The sequence below is a fragment of the Gadus macrocephalus genome, chromosome 13 (genome assembly GCF_031168955.1).
Source record: "Gadus macrocephalus chromosome 13, ASM3116895v1".
NCBI lineage: Eukaryota > Metazoa > Chordata > Actinopteri > Gadiformes > Gadidae > Gadus > Gadus macrocephalus.
Window position 1 is genome coordinate 14,626,139 of NC_082394.1, and position 17,488 is coordinate 14,643,626.

Here is a 17,488-nt window from a genome sequence, read left to right on the forward strand (position 1 = left end):
AGGCCACCCAGTATAGGTGGGCCGCGTGGTGGGAGGGTCTTCCAGGTGCCTGACTACCAGCAAGACCTCTCTACGGCCTCTCTGGTGACGGCTATCCATCACCCCGGGCAACAATGCTAGTGTATCCCGACTGTCACATGGCAGAAGAGCTCAGTGGAGCTTCGCATAGACGTGGACCGGAGCGGCCGATGGATGACCTCGAACACCACAACAACAACCATGCAACTCTTTTAAAGATATCCATCACAAAAGACGCCGACCTCCTGTACTACAATAGGCGGCTCTTTAGTTACTTTTATTCTCCATCAATCGGGCACACTGCTCTTGTTCTGTGTCCACATGTCCCCTTCTTTAGTGTAAGAAAACCAGAAAGTGATTGACCACGACCACCACATCACCACAGTTACACACACAGACATCCACACACACACACACACACTCACACAGTGTCCTTCGAACACACTACATCTTGTAGCATCAACAACCCATAAAAACTCCAGACGATATTATGGACCCGTGATAATTGGCAGGTATAGTGTTCTCCAAAAGGCTATCCTCAAGAGCTGAACGCAGGGGGGAGTGAAGAACGTGCTGTCATAACAGCCGTGATCAGGGAGACTAAGACCCGTTACCACACAGTGCACGCACAACATCACGCACACACACAGACGCACACATTTAGGAAAGCAGAAGCTTGTTGCTATTTATTGCACAGAGAGACTTACATTCTAATCACAAGAGGGTTCATCCCATGATTGGTGGATTACAATCAAGAGCCAATCGCTGGTTCTCCCGCGCTCCTGAACGTTTACGCTGCGCTCGCATAGCTGTGTTTACGTGTGCAATTAAACTTAAGAGAGAGAGAGACATTGTGTAGGGAGATAGCCCCCAGCACATGGCTGCACTCTTCTCAATATCCTGATTGCCTGCCCCCCCCACCCCCCCCCCCCCCCCCCCCCATACAGTTGGGCTGGTTAAGACACCCGACGGTGCATCCGGGCTGAGCTTTCCCCTGGCAGCGGCTCCAAGAACCGAAGGAGCCTCCGTCTTAATGATCAGCTCCTCCATTCAACTTAAGTGAGCCGGCGCTGGCTAGCGACTGCTGCAAGCCGCCAATCACCCAGACTAGGATCCGTCCGTACTGGTCCAGTCATGACGCACGAGAACCAGGCACGGAAAAAACTTTGTTCATGCGGACAACACACTGCAGCTCAACGCAAGACCACCTTCACCTCATCGGCCTCTAGGCCGGACCAACCTCCGTGTCAGCGCCCGCTTGATATACAGCCGGTGAGTTGGAGGCGACGTGACAAAACAAATACTTTCACAAAAGCATAAGAATAATGTTTGGGATGTTGTCCAGCAGGGAGAAGAGCCGGCTGAGACTGATAAGACTTTGGAGAGTGGGCTTGCATTGCTTGGCCCCTTGAAGCGATCTAACTCCGTTAGGGTGACAGTATCCGATGGGATTAAGCAGTCTGGGAGAGTAAGGAAGGAACAAGAGTCGGGGGGGGGGGGGGGGGGGGGGGGCTGATGAAAAGGGAGCACTATTTCTGTCGTGTGGTGCTATCAACAGTTTTACCTCAGGGGCTCTGTTTTCACAATGGAACGCTGATAAAGAGCGTCAGACTGGCTGCGATGAAGCGCACTGTTGAAGTGAAGCGGCTATCCATGCATCGGCTGAGAAATTTGATTGCCGACACATGAAAGGTTGGGAGATTTAATTAGAATCGTTGGTTGGACCAATGAAGCGATTGTTATCACGTAGCGAAATAGCAATTCTTTCAGTTTCTATCCACTCATCGGACTAGCGAACTGTTACCCGTATCATATTTTAGCAGCGTGAGTTGCTAAAGCACCTTTCCCCCCGTTAACTTTTGCCTGAAATTAACCCAGGCCGGAGTCCGAGTGCTCCCATTAGGAGGAAGAGCAGAAGAAGTCGCCGGGGGAGAGACTGTCTGGGAGACTCACCATATTGGCAGCTGGGTCCGTTGAAGCCGGCCGGACAGTGGCATAGCTGGCTGGAGCCCTCCCGACACCGGCCGCCATTGAAGCACACACCGTAGCTGCACACCGCTGTGGGATAGACAGACAGACAGTCAGACGGAGAGACAGACGGGCACGGATAAACAGGAAGAGATGTTGATGAGTGATGTGGAAACGGGTGGTGTCTCCAACATCTGCCCTGTGACCTGGATCTATCAGAGCCTCGTCGTGGGCCTGTTAACACCCTGATCCCTCCTGCTGCTCACACTCACCAATCACATGCCGCCTGCCAGCTCGGCGTCCTTAAGAAGTGGAGAACACTCAGCGGGTGAAAGACGATTTTATTGTGGATGGTTAAGTGAGAAAATAATCAGCTGTGCGTTCAAATGGGTCTGTGTGTGTCTGTGTGCATTGGGTTGTGTGTGTGTGTGTGTGTGTGTGTGTGTGTGTGTGTGTGTGTGTGTGTGTGTGTGTGTGTGTGTGTGTGTGTGTGTGTGTGTGTGTGTGTGTGTGTGTGTGTGTGTGTGTGTGGCTCTGTATGTGCTTGCGCATGCGTGCAGTGGATGTGTGTGTGTGTGTGTTTGTGTGAGTGCACTCAACGCTGTTGCAGCCTCAAAAGGCGTTACCGATCAGAGTCTCCCAAAGAGCGGAGGAAACTTCACATTCCAGACACCCTCAGCCTCCAGGAGACGGCGTCACTGTTAACGTGATGGGGCGTTACGTGTGTCTGTCTGTCTGCGTGTCTGTCTGTGGGCCGCTGTGTCGTGTCGTACTTTGGAGGGAGACTGTCTAGATGCTTGGCTGACAGTGGATTAAGGCTGATCTCGGTGTGAGATGCAGCTGTCTGCGATGCGCTCCACTGAGCATCATCAGTCACACAGTAACCCGGCGGTGAGAGGTGCAGAGAGCCGGACTGCTCCACCTCCCCACCAGGGCCGACATGGCCGTACAGTATGTGGACACGGGGAATGGAGCCAGAGAGCTCCGGAGAGTCTGATCGCAGCAGGATTTTAAATACCAATCCTTCCTCAGGTCACTGCAGAGAGACCCCTTTGGGAAGCCAGCTTCCAGAAGCAGCGGCTGCCAGATCTGCGTTGTTGAACTTGTCTAATCCCATCGGCCAGTGCAGGATCTGTCAGCACCCACGGCTGTACGTGGTTCTTTTTTGGGGGGGGTTACTCGTCAGAGTTACCCCAAATCAGAGTTATATCTTAAGTCTGGCAGACAAGCTCAAACCTGAAGGCAGAAGGTTTCAGTTTCTTTTGCTACATATCAGCCAAACTTGTTGCTGGAAGCAACAAGATAGCAGACGAAACTTGGAAAGCAGAGGTCAACTGTAGAAAGTGTTGTTGAAGGATTCAAATCGACTGTGTTGTCTACTGTGTAGAAATACACTTTCTCCTGAAAGCTTCATCCAGCCATGCAAATGAGTTTTCTTCAGTAGAATATCTCTGTTACCTAACACGAAACAAGACTTAACTCCGGCCCTCACCGGTGACTGGGCTCTGTGCTGGCTCCCCTCAGAACCTCAGGTCCCAAATAAAGAGTTATCATAGACAACATACAGCATATACCTACAATAGAAACACTGATACAACTGACGCAATATGTTAACGATGCGACACGTGTTTTGTCCAACAGCTTACTGTTTTGTGGACAGTGTGATACACTGGGGCCAGAGAGTGTGTGGTGTTGCTGCGACACCTAGCATGTGACACAGGGAGGATGTTAGATCCAGATGGGCCCCCCCTCTAAACAGCCTAAAGGGGCTGGAGTAATGTCCTCCATGTCTTTCAGCGGCTCCCCCTGCAGAGAGCAGCTCAGCCAAAACATCCGCCTGTCAGCCGTTACCATGACGCTGTCGTCAGACACCTGCTCAGCCGTCGGACCAAAGTGTTGCCTTCCTCAGAACTGAACCCACTGTGTGTGTGTGTGTGTGTGTGTGTGTGTGTGTGTGTGTGTGTGTGTGTGTGTGTGTGTGTGTGTGTGTGTGTGTGTGTGTGTGTGTGTGTGTGTGTGTGTGTGTGTGTGTGTTCAAATGAATGCATAGAAACACACTCCCACAGTAAGTGCATAAATGCAAGCAACCAAAAACACAGGTACACACACACACACACACACACACACACAGAATCACACACACATGCACGCAAAAATGCATGCACACACAAACATACATAAAGACACACACGCACACGCACACACACGCACACACACACACACACACACACACACACACACATAAAGCTCATTGTTTAACACATACTCTTCATCTACTTTTCTCATAATGTGGGGCCAAAATTCACTGAGTCCAATTATGGAGAGCAATGACATCCTACCCCAGGAACAGGAAGAGCAACTCCGGACCCCTAATCTTCCTCTGATGACTTCCAGTCTTTCCCACTATGTAGCTACCACGGTATTATAATAATCATACCACATTACATTGTCTGCATTAGCACTAGTAAGTACACTGTCATTTGGTAGCGGGCTGAACGTTAATGCACTCGCTAAGTAAGTTCACGGCCCTTATCGTCGACGAATGAGAAGAAGGAATGACATGACAAAAAAAAAGAAACATACGGCCAACTGAGCCACCGTGCAGAATTGAATTGTACAACATCATCGCTAGGAATTCCTCGGGACAAGGATATCCGCAGCAGCTGTGAGCGCAGATCAGACAGATGAGTCGCTCGCTCATTGCTGTTATTACAACTTAACTCGATAACACAAGATCAGAGTCACTCAGATGAAGTGCCGGGCCCACACATCAAATGGGGGGGAATACCCACTCTGCTCTCATTCATATCAGAGCATGGCAGCAGACCAGGTCATTTTATTGCCCTCTGATCACTCTGACCCTGAGTGCCCCCTGACACCGTCTAATCTCCCCACACAAAGTCCTTAATGCGGCATGCGCTGTGGCCGCCCGCGCAAAAAACCCACTGTTGTCCGCGGCTGCGATCGCTTCCACTCTGTGACAAAGACACCTTGTCTGAGGGGATTAGCGGCCTCCCCAAAGAGCCAGGGGTCAACCACTCACGCCCGGCCGCTAGACACCGAGCAAGCAGGTGCCAGACGCCCGGCTCTGGTCCCAAAACAAAACGGGGGCATGCGACAACATGAGCGAAACAGGAAGCTGGGCTTTTTTTTTTTAAATGCCTTGTTTTGGCTCCGACAAACTGTTTGACCCCCGCAAGAACGCCCTGAGGCGAAGACAGTGTCTAACAGAATTCAGGCACGAAAAATGTATTAATACCCTCCGGCCTGCGCTTGGTGTTGTAATTGTTGTGCGCAAGACCAGAAGCACTGTGTTTGAGGCAACAAATCATGTTTTACAGTGTAGAGGAATGTGCCATTCCAAAGGGTTTTTCTGAGAAAACCTGGGCACGCCGAGGGCAGCTGTGTCAGAGGGACTTTGATCAGTCCTCAGGAAAACTATTCGAAATGAAGGTAAAGATTCCAAAGACGGCTGTCAAAATTAGTTCGCTGCTCAGATGGTGTCACAATTTTCCACACAAGACAACAATGAACTTGTTTAGAACGAAAAGGGCATGAGTGATTTATCGTACCTTCGACTAGAACTAGAGGCAGGTGAGTATTTGCTAACCTTGCTCCATTAGGAAGGACTACATAAAGACACGTTTGCATGCAGTTTTTTTTAGCAGAAAGCATAGCAGCAGGGATACAAGGCAGTTTAGTGCTGTCTCTGGCCCTATTAAATGAAGACACACAGCTGTTTGTGTTCTTTTTGAATACAGAGATAGTCAGACAGGTTAGATGCAAATCCTTAAGTCAGCCAATATGTGTCATGTATGTCAATTTTGTATCCCTTACATAAAATGACCACTTTAAGGCCATGATGATTATTCCTACTGCAAGATGTCTTATACTTAGTTGGTATAGTTTGAAGCATGGTTGCGGGTGGCATGGGGTCAATAGCAGTTGTTTTTTTTATTCATTGCATGTTCATTTAGCTTTTGGTGCACATATTTGTGAAGTGAACACATGTAACAAGATACCTGGAGGCAATTTTGGTTAAGAAATCCATACTTGCTCCTTGTGAACTGTATTTTAAAATCACTTAAGATCAAATGACTGTAAATAGTAAGCAAAAAGTTAGCCACAAGCTTCTTGTCTTGAAGAAGCTTGACTAGACAAGAAACTTGTAGAAAGACATGGAATAGTCTGTCTGTGCCTGTGTCCCATGTGGCGACCAATGCCAGTCTTGTCCAGCCAGGAAACAAAAGGAGGCCTCGCGGAAACTAACGAGAACAACAGAACTGGAGGAGCCATTGTCCTTGCTCCCCCCCCCCCCCCCCTCACAATGGCACATGGCTGCTGTCAATCAACATGGGGCTCCTTACCCCACTCCTGGCCATGCCTGCTCCTTCTCACCCCGCTGGTGGCTACTTGTAGGGTTAAAGGTTTCTTCCCTCTATGAGTTAGCGGTCCTCAGAGCACTTGAGGAGGAGGAAGTCACTACGAGTTGAGTGTCGCTAGTTGAGGCCTCCAGACTCAAGAGAGTCAAACAGTCATCAGGTCAACACTCAAAGGAAACCAATTTCAAACGCTCACCTTCAGGTTCTTTGGAGCCTGTAACACAGCCCTTTGCAGGCACTTCCTCATTAGTACACTGGCTCCCAGGCATAAAGAGCCATTCTTGACTGTTCTGTAAGCCTTTTAATGGATGTAGATTCAAGATTGAGTGCTCGGCTTTCTACAAGATCTAACACGGTAAAGAAATGGGGACTCAAGTGGCTTTCAGTCTAGCCCTGTGTGCTGGACTTTCTTTGGACATCCTATTCCTAAAAGTCAATCTCTTCTCCAATTCACTGTGGAATGTAACTGATTACCTAATTCAAAAGAGGACATGTATGGTAACAAAATGTTTGTCATTAGTCATTACGAGATGAGAAGACATTTAAAATATAAGTATTTCCCGGCCCCCCTCCCTATCTAGGCTGGTTCTACAACATAATTCTCACAATAGCCACAGGTCGTTAGCCTAATGAGTTTTTGTTGACATTTTATTAGGGAACACACACACACACAAGTAAGATATGCCATCTGACCTACAGAAAAGAAAAGGACAGTGGGAAAAGGGAAGACAAAAGAGACCCCACAGGCACACGGCCCTAAATCACCAACTAAACACAAAGCATTCCCATTGCTCTGCGTTTTTATGTTGTAAGTGCCATTCACTAAAAGTTGTACATAAGGTGATGTTTTTTCCCTTTTGGATGCTGTATGCACTGGTGAAAACACTCTCAACGGATTGAACAGTGCTGACTGAGACAAGGTACTGATAGCACATAGCTAAGTGAGCAGGGCTAGGAGGATTGTGGTGTGAGCTTCCCTTTATCCTGAGTCAATGTCTCAGAGAAAAGAATGATTAGTTTTTGTCCATTGTCAAAGTGCCGGCGTGTCTTCGGTTACAGGAGATAAAAGCCCTGCCTCAAGTCGAAGACAGCAAACATTGTCGCGCAAAAAGAAAAACAAAACCGTCCCAACTTAGCGAAGGAGGGGGCAGACATCAATTGGCACTGAGAAGGAATGCCTGTTAAGACGACTCTTTGTGTTTAAAAACAAACCAGACTCCTAGACAGTCCTAATGATTCTCCTGTATCATTTAATACTGTAACCTCTTCCCCAGAGACAAAAGGTGCTTTGAGGAGAGCACAGACCCCGTAATGACACCCCGATGAAAAGCACATCCAAAGAGGATCACCGTCTCCAACCCGCCGAATCGCCTGCCATTTCCCATAAGCCAACCATTCCTGGGAGCCGCAGTACCTGGGAAGTTGGGGGATGTGAAGGCTGTGAGCATCATACAGACGGGCTGGTCCTAGCATACTGGAACCCGTGGGAGCAGTCTCAAGAAGAGCACCAGGTCGGACCGGCAACATGCAGGTTGTTTTTGGGTGACGGCTTTGGCAAGAGTGTCGTCTGAGGTATGCAGGCTATGTGGATCAGCGGCTGTACAATCCCATCAAAGAGCTGCTCTCTGCTCTCAGTGGTGTGGAGCTAAGCCCAGCCACAAGGAGATGAGCGGCTGGCAGACCCACAGTGTACGCTCCATGGGAGCTCGGCTCTCCTGCCTCCAGTCCCAACGAGGGACCTGTGGATAACGGGGGGGGGGGGCAATGGGCACATTCTACCTCGCTCTGCCTTCCACTTCCTCAGAATGTCTAGAATGTCGAGGTGGTGGTGCTTTTTGGGGGTCTTAGAATGTTGATGTTGTGAGAGGTGCTGATGGAACCAAGTTGGAAGTCTCGGAACTGCATCACCACGTATAACTAACTTATACGTGGTAACAACGCGTGTAACTTAATTATAACAGACTACATAGTCTAACTGTGGAGGGAGTCTGGTTGATGGCTGGTTTAAACAGACTCACCTGGCTCGAGACTGACTGATAAGACTGGGAATGGGTGAGGCTGCGCACCTGTGATACATTGAGCAATCAATGTGCACAGGTTAGACCAGCCTTCACCACAGAAACTCAAGGAAAGCTCTAACATGCCAGTAGTGACACCTTCACTGCCGGTTACTGGTGTCAGAGGAGAACAGTGATGCCACTGGGTGGATGTCAGGGTTTACTGCTACACTCAAAAAGACAGTGGATTAATATCTAAAGTCTGATGGCAGAAGGGAAGGGGGGCTCAGATGGGAGAGGGGCGCTGAAGTAAGCTCAGATTGTCCTTTGCTTTTCTAAAAGTAAATTCAATACTCAGCAGGTTGAGCAGTGGGGACTTTTTAAGATTTTTCTTCCTGTGTCTTTTTCTTAAACTAGGAAGACAGATGCAGTGCATGGCGAGGACTGATAACATCTGCCAGGGAGTTTGGTGGAACTGAACACCTTGTGACCCCTTGACCCTTCTTTCAAGACCCCCCCATGTGGAGCTGTGCCCCAGTGCTGGGGATGTTTGAAAACTCATCGCTCCACCAGCCGAATCGTATATCAACCACCTCTGCAAAATGCTATAGCACTTTGTCCTCACACCTCTGAAGATAAACTTGTGTCGTTTGTTTTGATCTAGGATATTTTTTCATTTTTCAATTTAAAATACTACTTACGATAGAGGCACCCAGCTTCTCCGTTCAGTTGTGACCATCCAGGGCAACACTTGTAAACCGTCTGATAGTCCTGTCGGTACACTTGTCTGAAGGCAGTATAGTAGGCTGTCCTGCAAAGGAAAACCAAACACGGTTTTGACAGTTAAGGAATTTATAAAACAAAATAACAAAATTAGTGGAATAAAATACTATGTGCTTGTGTGTGTAAAACGTTAATTTAGAACATTCATTTGATTAATTTCACTGGATGAAAAAGAGAGCATTTAAAATACCTTAACGTGTGTGTGTGTGTGTGTGTGTGTGTGTGTGTGTGTGTGTGTGTGTGTGTGTGTGTGTGTGTGTGTGTGTGTGTGTGTGTGTGTGTGTGTGTGTGTGTGTGTGTGTGTGTGTGCGTGTGTGTGTGTGTGTCTCTCTAATCTTGGGTCACCTGTTGGTTTATAGATTAAGACTAACTTTCTGATACATATTCAGGTGCCTTTTAGGTTGCAATTACCTGATTACAGCGATTTATAGAAAAAGACACATACACACACAGACCTTTTGAGGTAACAAACAGCACGATAATCGGCTGAACATTTTCCCAGTCTTTTAAGTCAGTCTTTCAAAGTGTGAGGCGGGGGAAGCTAGTCCTCGCTCCAGCGTCTATCCCTGTACTTTAGAACCCCTCTCTCTCCAATCCACCGTCATTACCCCTTGTGAAAAAAACTGTTGTCTACGGATAACTAATTGTGGCCCTTGGATGTCTTCAAAGGCCCTGGCGCGACTAAGAAACACTGCAGAACCACAGAGAAAGCAGGGAGGATCATGAGGAAGAGGAGTGCATCCAATGTGTGCGCATGAGTGTGTGTGTGTGTGTGTGTGTGTGTGTGTGTGTGTGTGTGTGTGTGTGTGTGTGTGTGTGTGTGTGTGTGTGTGTGTGTGTGTGTGTGTGTGTGTGTGTGTGTGTGTGTGTGTGTGTTTATATATATATAAAAAAACAGACATTTTTTTATATATATACCTTCTTTTCTCATTTCTACTCATGCTATAAACAAAAAAAAAGTACCAAGTTTTGGTTTGGCTGGTTTCACAGGTAGCGATTAAAACATTTCTGCAATACTTGGACACAAGATTTAAAACAGTATTTTTTTTCTACAGTAAAATCAAAATAAAAAAGATCACCTCACTCTCACGGAGAAGGAGAGAGTTAAAAACAGACAAACGGTCAAACACAGCTCCCCTTCAGTCCAGGGTTATGCTTGCCCTGGCACTCTGCTACAAAGCTCTGTGGGCCCAGGAAACACCCTTTCACTGAACAGCCTGTAACCGCAGTCCAAATGGGACTCTACCTTGCACTTACACTGTGTGCTACGACCTTAAAGCCCCCTTATCAAAGTACAACAGGGAGATAATGAGGCAACCGGGGAAAGAAACAAACGTGCCTCCTCGGGGTACTTCTTATTGGACATAGGCAGTTGAGTTTGATTCTGTCACTTGGATGTGTGCGATTTCAGAACAGGGAGAATATGAAAGGCCACAAAGGCTTTGACTCATATCCTGTATTGATGTTGGGCAGCCGACCTGTACTTGTAGGAGGAAAAGACGGGTAAAGTCAAGTATCTCTAGAGAATTGGTACATGAGGGGGAGTTATGACAGCAGAGTCTAGGAGGCGGTCTCACAGACAGCGTTGTGAATGCAGGTGGCGGGGTGGGGACTCACCGTCTTTCATAGCCCATGCACCACGCCTGTCCGACGCAGCCTTGCTTCCACACCTTGACCATGCGTGTGAAGGCCTGCACGCAGGGCTGCCTCTGGGCTACCATCGCCACCTCCCTCTCCACACACACGTTGGGCCTGGAACCACAACACAGGTGTCAGAAGAAAATGTGACAGACTCAACATATGTCAGAATTTTTTTTACATAATGCTTTGGGGGCTCTATTGGGAAATATGAAGCCACAAGGTGAACATCGAGGCTTTGGTCGCACAGAGTGTTCTCGTCTGCGATAGTCAAACTAGACTGCAATACTGTGCTCTGCTTAGGGATAATATAAAGGACTTTTTTAATGGCAATTTTTTCTTACCTCGCTCTTTGACATCAGATGCAAAGCAGAAGATACTGCTTTCCTAATTCTAATTGTTTTATTGTATTCTTCTTACACATGACTAGTAACACAAATGATTATAACAGAAAGATAGATGTTATATTTGTAGATAAGGTTTTCGATACCGAAATATACCGATATATCTGGATATATTGGAACATGTTATAAATGTTTTTAAAGTAGCGAGGCCCCTACGTCTGAGAGAAAACACTCGATAGCTATAGTTTAAGGAACTGCGTTGTCCACATATGTGTAATGAAACTTTCCCACGGAGGACGGATAGGATTACTCTTTCAACCCAGGTATAACAAGGGTAGTATTCCCCCCATTCTTTGCACAATACCCTGTCTGGTTACAGACAGGCTGAGGTGCTACTGATGTCCCCCTACTGTTCCCTGCATAGCACAGCCTACTTACAATACACTGTTAAAGTGCAATACGATCTACATGAAGTCGTTTGGTCGCTCGCCAAGGACAAAAAAGTAGTAGGCTCTGCAGCGGCTCTCATCCTTAAGCAAGATCTCCCGGTAAACACTTGCCTCACTGCCGTAGAATACAAGAACCTGCAGCTGCTGGTACAATAAACACTATCTTATTTAACCACGCGGAATCAGTTGCTTGCAAAAAGAAAATATTCGTATGAATTAATTCATCATTTTTAACAGAAACAATTTTTATCCAGGCTCACAACTTTAAATAGGAAACGAAAGTGACGGTCATGTCCGCAAGGAAATGTCAAAGAGAGGAAAGCGTCACTGAAACGTGTATTTGCTTACAGGTAGGCCTAGTGGAGTGAAAACTGGCAAATGGTACTCACATGTATGGTTGGAGGTTATTGTCCATGCCATACCGGGACGCCAGAACCTCGTTAGTAAAAATAAAAAATAATGCAAAAAGTATCTCCATCTTTTCTTCCTACTGTTAAATCAATTTTGCAAAAACAAGCAACACTTGACCCCCAAAAAAGTAAACCCCCAAAATCTTCCTAGTTCAATAGGCTATATTCAGACATTTTTAAGCAGCTCAGATCTCGTTAGAAGATAGGACCAGCACCTTCCATCGACTCTTCCATGGTATCCCGGGCACGGCGAGGTTTGACACTGACACGACCACAGCTCGCCAGCGTTTAGCGCAGATGTTGAACGGACATGCGTGCGACTTCTGAAGAGGCAGAGAGGTTGTAGCTACTGCTTCTATTGACTTGTTAATAAGGGATGGGGGAGGGAGGGTGCATGGGCTATGGGATGAAATGCATCTATCCAGTTTGGGGAAGAAAATAAAACGTTACATTACATCCATCAATTTAAAACGAGATATATGTTCACTTTTTGTTATTATGGGTGCAAAAAGTTATTCAGATCAAATGCGAATATTTTAAGCAGAATTTGACAAAAAAAAGTGATTAAAAAGTTTAAGACAAGTGCCGATGCAGAAGATTACTTTGTTAGTTAAATACGCGGCTCGGGTTATAGGGAAAGGGGGCGGTGTCATTATGAAGGTCAAACAGCTGATCCTGCGGTCAAGGGTCAGTGGATGAGGATGACCCTTGGGCTGCATTTCCAAAACAAAGGATGCATCTTATTCATTGACTATTCTAACGACCCAGTTAAATTCTCAGGATTGTTATCCGTGCCTCAAGGCGCCATCGTGTGGGCTTATTCTGCTGCCTGCTAGTGCAAGTCAGTCACATACACTGGAAATTATCTTAGTAATAATTTTCTACTTTCAGACACGTTTCAAAATATTTGAAAAATGCAGAACCTTCAGAACCTGCAATTGACAGGTTATGATGCTTGCTGCTTTTTCGAGAACCGCTCATACTAACACCTTCTTTATGTCTGAGGACCCCAAGAAGACTGCACTTCTTGGGGTCCTCAGACATAAAAACCTGCCAAGTGGGAAGTCCATCGGATGAACGGTTGTCATCCTTTCCAAGCTTACACCAGGAACATTCAAGTGCCCCTGACTGCAGCCCGCAGATCGAGGAGGAGCTAAATGTGGGCTGGTCTAAACGTTTAACCCATGGTTTTACCCTCTCGGGCGCCATCTGGTGGCGGAGATCCGGCAGCACATTCTCAAACATCAATACAGCACAGCACAGCACAATGACTTACCGGTAATATGGAAAAAGGTTCATGCATTTGATAGACTTTCCGACTTTTAACTTGTCATTTCAAATGTCTTCTAAGTAATCAAGTCCAACTCGCCAGCCGGCGAGAGGAAATCCAACCACGCCGCTTTAAAGAACATGTCTATATTCTTAAGCCGTAAAAGGGGTCCCGGACTCCAGCACAGAGTTGCCGAGTGAGCCCCTGGACATGTCTAACATGTAAAAACGGACAAAGGGGCCGGGGGAAGACCAAGACGCAGCCGCGCAGGCCAGATACCAAGTTTCCGATTATTTTATGAAATGCATTGGTTTGACCCATGGTTTGACCACGAGTTATAGCGCCCCCCTGTGTTCATAGTGGGAGATTGCTTCTTGGAGACTCCCGTACTTCCGGTCTTCATAGGTTAATGGTGTTATAAATATAAATTTTAATTATGCAATTATTTGCAAAAAAAGAATTGCTTTGTGGCTTGCTTTGCAACCGCTCAGTATTTGTAGGGATTACAACATTTTCATTCACGGTGACGCAACGACAAACTCTAGGTAAACATTGACACATTCGTTTAAAAGGCTCCTTTTGGACCAGTGTTTGATCAGTGTTCAGAACTCAGCGTTGGAGGTTTCAGGAAGGTTCGTGCGAGTTGCATTTTTTTTTATATCAAAATGAGTGGCCGTGTCCCGGGTGCTTCTAATTTAGAGTAAGTTATTGCCCCACATTCTCTGCAGATCAACCAGTGACAGCGCGACCTGCTGTTTTTTACACGTGTCTGCTTTACGGCACTCACGTAATAACGTGAGTCCATAGTGCGAATGGGGCTGCATCATTTACAGAGGTACTGTACGAGAACATTTGTTAAAAACATATTCATACATCTACCAACACTCGTATCTAGTCGAAACATGTCTTCTCAAATGAAACGACCAGTAACTTTACTTGGAACCATGGCATTTGGAGGGCGAGCAGACGCAGAAAAGAGTTTGGAAATGGTGAAATGTTTCATTTCGCATGGCCATAAAGAAATAGACACAGCCTACATGTACACGGATGGCCAGGCAGAAACAATCCTTGGGGGGATGAATCTTGCTAAAACAGGTGGGTAACTTGTTTGGATTGCTTATTTGTTGGGTCAGTTGAATTTTTTTTTGTATTTCTGTGTTGCTATGTTCATAATCAATAATTCTAACGTAGAAGACAATTCATTGATTTCAATGGCTGTGTGCACGGCCCCACTGTCAATGTTGGTACCAAACAGACACACGACAAGGCGTACGAATGCAGAGACGGATGAAGTTTGTATTCACTTCTACCCGGGTAGTTCTACATAAGTATTACATGTTGGTTTTCAGTAACTTAAGAATGGCCTTTAGAATTGAAAGGCTTCTGTACTTTGGTCTAAAGGATGAACTGGTCACATATTAACTGATATTGTGAAAGCGAGAAAAGGGTCTCTAAAGCTCAAATGTTTGTACTCGGGGTGGATACACGGCTCTGCTTGATAGTGTATACATATGCATTTCATTTGAATCTCTGTTTTAGTGAGCTTGGCCACCAAGGCGAACCCCTGGGGTGGGAAAACGCTGAAGCCGGAGTGCTTGCGTGACCAGCTGGAAACCTCCCTGAAGAGACTCAACACAGACTGCGTGGACCTCTTCTACCTCCATGCCCCGGACCACCAGAACCCCATCCAGGATACACTGAGAGCCTGTGACCAGCTCCACAAGGAGGTACTGCAAACCAAAGCGCTCCATCAGTCAAACTCCAGTGCAGTCTGGTTAATAATGAACCAAGGGAATCTTTTGTCCGGTTAGGCTGAAGCGATTATAACTATAATTTGGGTTGGACATAAACCAAAACTGAATTTGTAAATGAACATCCAAAAACAGTTGGATCAAGGAAGATCACATTCATTGAGCATATACCAAAATATATTCTGAATGACATACATAGATAAACGGTTGGTAAGGTTAGAAAAACAGGCTTTTGAGTTTTCCCATGCATCTCCTTATCTAGGGGAAAGATCTGTGTACATGTCGACGTTTTCCTTAAGGCTCGACTTCAAACATGGAGGTTAAATATCACATATGTGTTCTGCTGAATACGTTGTGATCAATTTGGGATCCAGAGACCAGGTTATACTTACACATTTCGATCTCAAGGCCGCTAGGTAGACTGGGGACGATGAGGATTTGATCCAAGACCAAAAACAATGTTTTCATGTGTTCGGTCGTAGTTGTATAGATCAGCGGTTCCCAAACAGTGTTCCTTGAGGCAAGACAAGTTGTGCTGTGTAATGTTTTGGTACTTAATACCTATTCATGACATGGGCCTAGGTAATAGCAACAACAGTGCATGAAAAAATACTTATTGATTCATTATGCTATTTTGACACATGCAATGCGTTTCCCAACTCTGCGTTACATTTGTTACTGCTTACCGGGTGTGACATTTCGTGAAAAACTCCAATAAGTTGGTTTTCCTTAAATGACTGTCTGGAACCGTTCTTGTGCCTTAGCCCAAAAAGGTTTGGAAAACTGCGATTGTCAAACTAAAGTTCTTATTGATTTTTTTTATACCACTTTTAGGGTAAATTCAAAGAGCTTGGCCTTTCAAACTATGCTTCGTGGGAAGTGGCTGAAATTGTGTGCATCTGCAGACATAACAACTGGCTTGTTCCCACTGTCTATCAGGTAATAATGCTCTAGGAAATTTCCAGTTGCATCCTTTTCACAGGTGTTTAAGTGACATGTTAATTAGCTTCTAGCAAAAAAGTTGAAAGAATAATTGTATTGATGCTTTCTGAACCATGCCTGTCATTAGGGAATGTATAATGCAACAACAAGACAGGTCGAGACGGAGTTGCTGCCGTGTCTGCGGTCCAATGGCCTCAGATTCTATGCATATAACCCATTAGCAGGTACTGTATAAGGTGCAGTTGAGCCCTCTAGTGGTTGTAGTGAATGTTGACTAATGCTTACTTCAAGAGCAATGACAGTTTAAACATTTCTAAATTTGTACTTGTGGGTGCATATTTGGAATAATTTATTTTTCAGTTATACTAGTGCATACTTTCCACTCACTTGTGTTTCGAAGGCCACCTATGTCCAAGTTTAATTTTTTTTCAAACATATTCTTTGTTTTACCGTTTTATTACTCGTGCCGGTTTGTTGTAAAAAATATGAAGCGAGGGTGAAAGACACTGATCATCAAATTTCAGCTAGTTGTCCGTCTTGTTTTTGAGATACTTGAGGCCAAAGCAGATTCTGACCAATCGTGACATATCTTCCCTGATTTGAACACTGAAATCTTACCTGTAGCAACTTTTAACAAGTGGATTGTCTTCATCACTCCTGTCCACCAGGGGGCTTGCTTACTGGAAAGTATCACTTCGAGGACAAAGATGCTTCCCAACCCGAAGGACGTTTCTTTGGCAATGAGTGGGCAACAGCATATAGGAACAGGTTTGGATACAGATATGTACAAAATTCCATCAGTCTGGCTTGTTAGTGAGAATATTAAGGCAACCCGCCTGTTTTTGCCTCAGGTACTGGAAGGAGAGTCATTTCCAGGCTATCGGCTTGGTTATTCAAGCATTGGAAACAGCGTATGGCTCAGAGAAACCCAGTATGACATCCGCCGCTATTCGCTGGATGTACCACCACTCCCAGATCAAGGTAACTTGTCCCTGTAGTCATGAGATGGTTACAGGCTTGTGTGATTAAGTTACTTTGATCGTTGAACGTGCCATGTCTGCCGCGAGAATATAGAATTACACCAGTGTTAGATTGCAACCCATATTTCAGGCCGGCAGTATTGATCCAATAAAATGGCTTGAATTCCACTCAAGGGTGGGGTCGTTATGTGATCTTTGGCTTTACATTCAGGGTGATCATGGCGATGGAGTCATCATTGGCATGTCGAGCATGGAGCAGCTACAGCAAAACCTGTCTGCATCAGAAGAAGGCCCTCTGGATGAGAGAGTGGTGGAAGCATTTAAGCAAGCATGGGACCTTGTGGCCCATGAGTGTCCGAATTACTTTCGTTAAAAATAATTGCGTAGATATTTCAGATAACAAATCTACTTGATTTCACAGCTTAGGCACTAAACCAAATAAAAAATGATTACATTTGTATGGATAAATGTTGGCCAGTGTTAATTTGATAATAACAAGGACAAAAGCATCGGGTACTTTTCAAAATACTTTTAAAAAGACTTGGCATCAATTTCT

General features: G+C 45.8%; 2 protein-coding genes across 2 annotated transcripts in view; one reads left to right on the forward strand and one right to left on the reverse strand.

The window, feature by feature from the left end:
* The window catches only part of megf6b (multiple EGF-like-domains 6b), a 29,652-nt gene extending 17,319 nt beyond the window's left edge, over window positions 1-12,333 (reverse strand). The window contains exons 1-4 of the mRNA XM_060069969.1: window positions 11,969-12,333; window positions 10,766-10,900; window positions 9,067-9,176; window positions 1,874-2,076 (exon numbers count right to left, since the gene is read on the reverse strand). Coding sequence (XP_059925952.1) covers window positions 1,874-2,076; window positions 9,067-9,176; window positions 10,766-10,900; window positions 11,969-12,057 — 537 coding nt within the window. The 5' untranslated portion in view covers window positions 12,058-12,333. The remainder of the gene's footprint in view (window positions 1-1,873; window positions 2,077-9,066; window positions 9,177-10,765; window positions 10,901-11,968) is intronic.
* Window positions 12,334-13,849: 1,516 nt separating this feature from the next.
* akr7a3 (aldo-keto reductase family 7, member A3 (aflatoxin aldehyde reductase)) lies at window positions 13,850-17,400 on the forward strand. The gene is made up of 7 exons (XM_060070037.1): window positions 13,850-14,354; window positions 14,799-14,986; window positions 15,845-15,949; window positions 16,080-16,176; window positions 16,621-16,720; window positions 16,804-16,933; window positions 17,144-17,400. The coding sequence occupies exons 1-7, from the start codon at window positions 14,072-14,074 to the stop codon at window positions 17,303-17,305; spliced, it is 1,065 nt and encodes a 354-aa protein (XP_059926020.1). The 5' UTR covers window positions 13,850-14,071; the 3' UTR covers window positions 17,306-17,400.
* The last annotated feature ends 88 nt before the right edge of the window (window positions 17,401-17,488 follow it).